The sequence below is a fragment of the Rhagoletis pomonella genome, unplaced genomic scaffold (assembly GCF_013731165.1).
Source record: "Rhagoletis pomonella isolate Grant_MI unplaced genomic scaffold, Rhpom_1.0 Rhpom_scaffold_00004, whole genome shotgun sequence".
Lineage (NCBI taxonomy): Eukaryota > Metazoa > Arthropoda > Insecta > Diptera > Tephritidae > Rhagoletis > Rhagoletis pomonella.
The window spans coordinates 19,115,857-19,118,715 of record NW_023458558.1 but is presented as its reverse complement, the minus strand read 5'-3'; the positions used below and the strand labels follow the sequence as shown (position 1 = coordinate 19,118,715).

General features: G+C 31.8%; 1 protein-coding gene across 1 annotated transcript in view; it reads left to right on the top strand.

The window, feature by feature from the left end:
• Nucleotides 1-2,401, top strand: part of LOC118738132 (protein phosphatase Slingshot-like) — a 6,144-nt gene extending 3,743 nt beyond the window's left edge. The window contains exon 8 of the mRNA XM_036469054.1: nucleotides 2,343-2,401. Coding sequence (XP_036324947.1) covers nucleotides 2,343-2,401 — 59 coding nt within the window. The remainder of the gene's footprint in view (nucleotides 1-2,342) is intronic.
• Nucleotides 2,402-2,859: the final 458 nt, after the last annotated feature.

The window sequence follows — 2,859 nt, the reverse complement described above, 5'->3', positions numbered from 1 at the left end:
TTTTATGTACATACAGCTCGACCATACAAATGGTAGCAAATATTAAGCGCATAATCAATGATTTCGACATCAATTAGGCAATTGTGCGAATTTAAATATCTCAATGCCGTTAATTACTTTGCTTATTTAACTTTTGCAATATCTATCATTAGTAAGCATTTTATCATTAAATAAACAAAAATTATGTAGCTCAATTTAGTTGCTATTGATTATTCCAAATGAATTTATTTATCAACTAAACCAGCTGTAAGAGATTATGCAAGTACCAATACAAAAAATTGCTGCCTCATACACAACACACGCGGCCGATAGACGCATGCAATTGACACAGAAATTTAAAAAAATTTCGCTTTGATGAAAATCAGGTTAGCGCCACTTCTGCACGGCATGCAAAAATTAAGCGCAGAAGTATCAAACTCGAAACATAACGACGAATCAGTCAACAACGTCTTGAGGCCATAAAAAATGATAATAGCTGTAACAAGATTCGTGTATATACATATGGATGTATGTATGAAGAGTCGGCGTAAGAAATGGCATAAAATTACTAAGTTGCCGTCAAAGTCGCGCCGTATTGAAGTGTTTGTTTTTTGTTTACCTTTTTTTTGTTTTTTTTTTTTTTTTTTGTAATCGAGATTTACATGAGACATAATACTGATAATAAAATGCAAAGCGAAATAGGTCAACGGCGGCAAGCCGGCAAAGGCAGTGGCAGTGGCAGCGATGTAGGCTTAGCCCACAGCATAAGGCTTAGCGAATATGCAGTTGTTGTTGCAGAATGTTGTTGCATTATATGATGTTCGCAATTAATGTGGCACATTTGGCAGGGAATTAGTGGTTCCGAAAGCAAGGTTGCCGTAATTGCAAAGTGCTGAAATACTTTATTCCTATATACTTTTATGGCACTGGCATCAGGTGTTTATGCCTCCTTTTGCAATGTTGGCCAAATGCAGCATCAGAATTGTGCTGAAAAAAAAGCGCTAAATGTGCAGAGTGGGGCATATGTATTTATGCATGTGCATATGTAGATAGATATGCATGTATGTGTTAGAGGTTTATGCCGATAGGCTTTTCGGCGGCGGCGTCTCCAAGTTTAATGTCTGATGCATCTTCCGAACACTGTTCCGTAGAAATTTGCGTACATAGCTGACAAGCTCTTACTAAAAAATTCTCTTAAATGGATGCTACTTATAATTAGTGTTGCCAGGTAGTTGAACATAAAATCGTCAAAATGGTTCTCGAAAATCATCCTTTGTACTGAAAAATCATCAACACACAAAATATCAAAAAAAAACAGTGCCCGGAAAAAATTTTGGCAGCTAATTGTTATACGAAAAAATTAAATATAATACAACTTTTACGAATTACTAAACTTCACATTACTTATAAGTTATAACAGCAATATATTTAATTGCATTTAGATAAATAACATACATATTATTCAATGAACTAACTGATAACAAAATTTCCTGCAGGAAATATTTCCTTATATTTAAATTAGAAAATTGCCTTAAAACTTAAGGGAAAATATAATTTTCCCATTTTTGCTCATATGGCAACACAACATATGGTATGTTTTGTGAACTAGTCAAGTAAAACTGTTGTGAATTCATAAATTTGTTATTATTTTGTTTTTAATAAAGTGTGTTATGATTTTATATGGTTAATAAAATTTTAATAAAAAAATAATTTTTTTTGTTATAAAATCTTCAGTAAAAATATTTCTAGAGAAAAGAGATTGTTTCAAGTTTCAGTAACCTTTTTATGGTTTTTTTTTGACGATTTTATCATCACTTGGAAGATTTTTAACAAAAATTTTCTGGCAACACTGGTACCCATCATTTTTGATCAAATAAATATTTATTTTTTTTTTTAAATGAATGCATGCAAACATACTGGTACGGGAGATCACTGAATTAGTTACAATGTAAAAAATACAAAAAAAAAGTTATTTACCGCTAATTCACTCAATTTATAATACTGCCATAGCCTTAGAACACATAATTATTGATCTATTGAAACCAAATATTAAATCAATGAATTGTGCCTATTTGAAAAATATTTATTTTTTAAATAGTTTCAGATGGCTGAACATGAATAGTAGGGTTGCAAGTGTTGGAATCCGGCTGCAGTTTAGGTAAAAAGTACAAACTTTTGAATAGGGTTGCCACCTGCACAAAATTTAGTATCTCCAATATAATACTGAATAAAATATTGCAATGCCTTCTGGAATAGATTGTCCTATGTTAGCTGCTTAAGGAAATTGAAAAAAAAAATAATGGAAAATTCTGGAAAAATTAGTTTTCCATAGTAGGAAAGTATTTTACTTCTTTAATTTTTAGGTAATATTACAGTTGAAATGGTTGCCATGTTTAAAATTGTATCGACGAAGTCCACATAAAGTGCAATGAAAAACGAATCTTTAACCCTGGGTAGAAAAGATTGTCACTATGGGCTGTTTTTACAGTGATGAGTTAATTCTCATTCGAAAGTTAGCTACAAGTATTCAGTACAAAAATTTAAAGTTAACTGCCGAATTTGAGTTAAGCCCCTACCGTAAAAACGGCACTACATAGAGCAACCTATTCGTGGGGTTTAACTAGCACGTATGAATAATAACGTTTGGGCATTGTTTCAAGATGATAATTCAGGTGAGTGAGAAAAAATCTTGGGTCCACTAATCTTTGAACACCGAAAATGAAGTTTTTCGAATAATCTTAAAAGATTACAAAAATTACTATTTACTATGCAAAAAATCAGCAGACTACCAGTATGCGACTCTAATTTAACTTCCGATAGAAAAGCGTGTTTCCTATGGGTTTTTGGAGTTACGTTTTTGTTTTAAAAAAAAAAAACAAA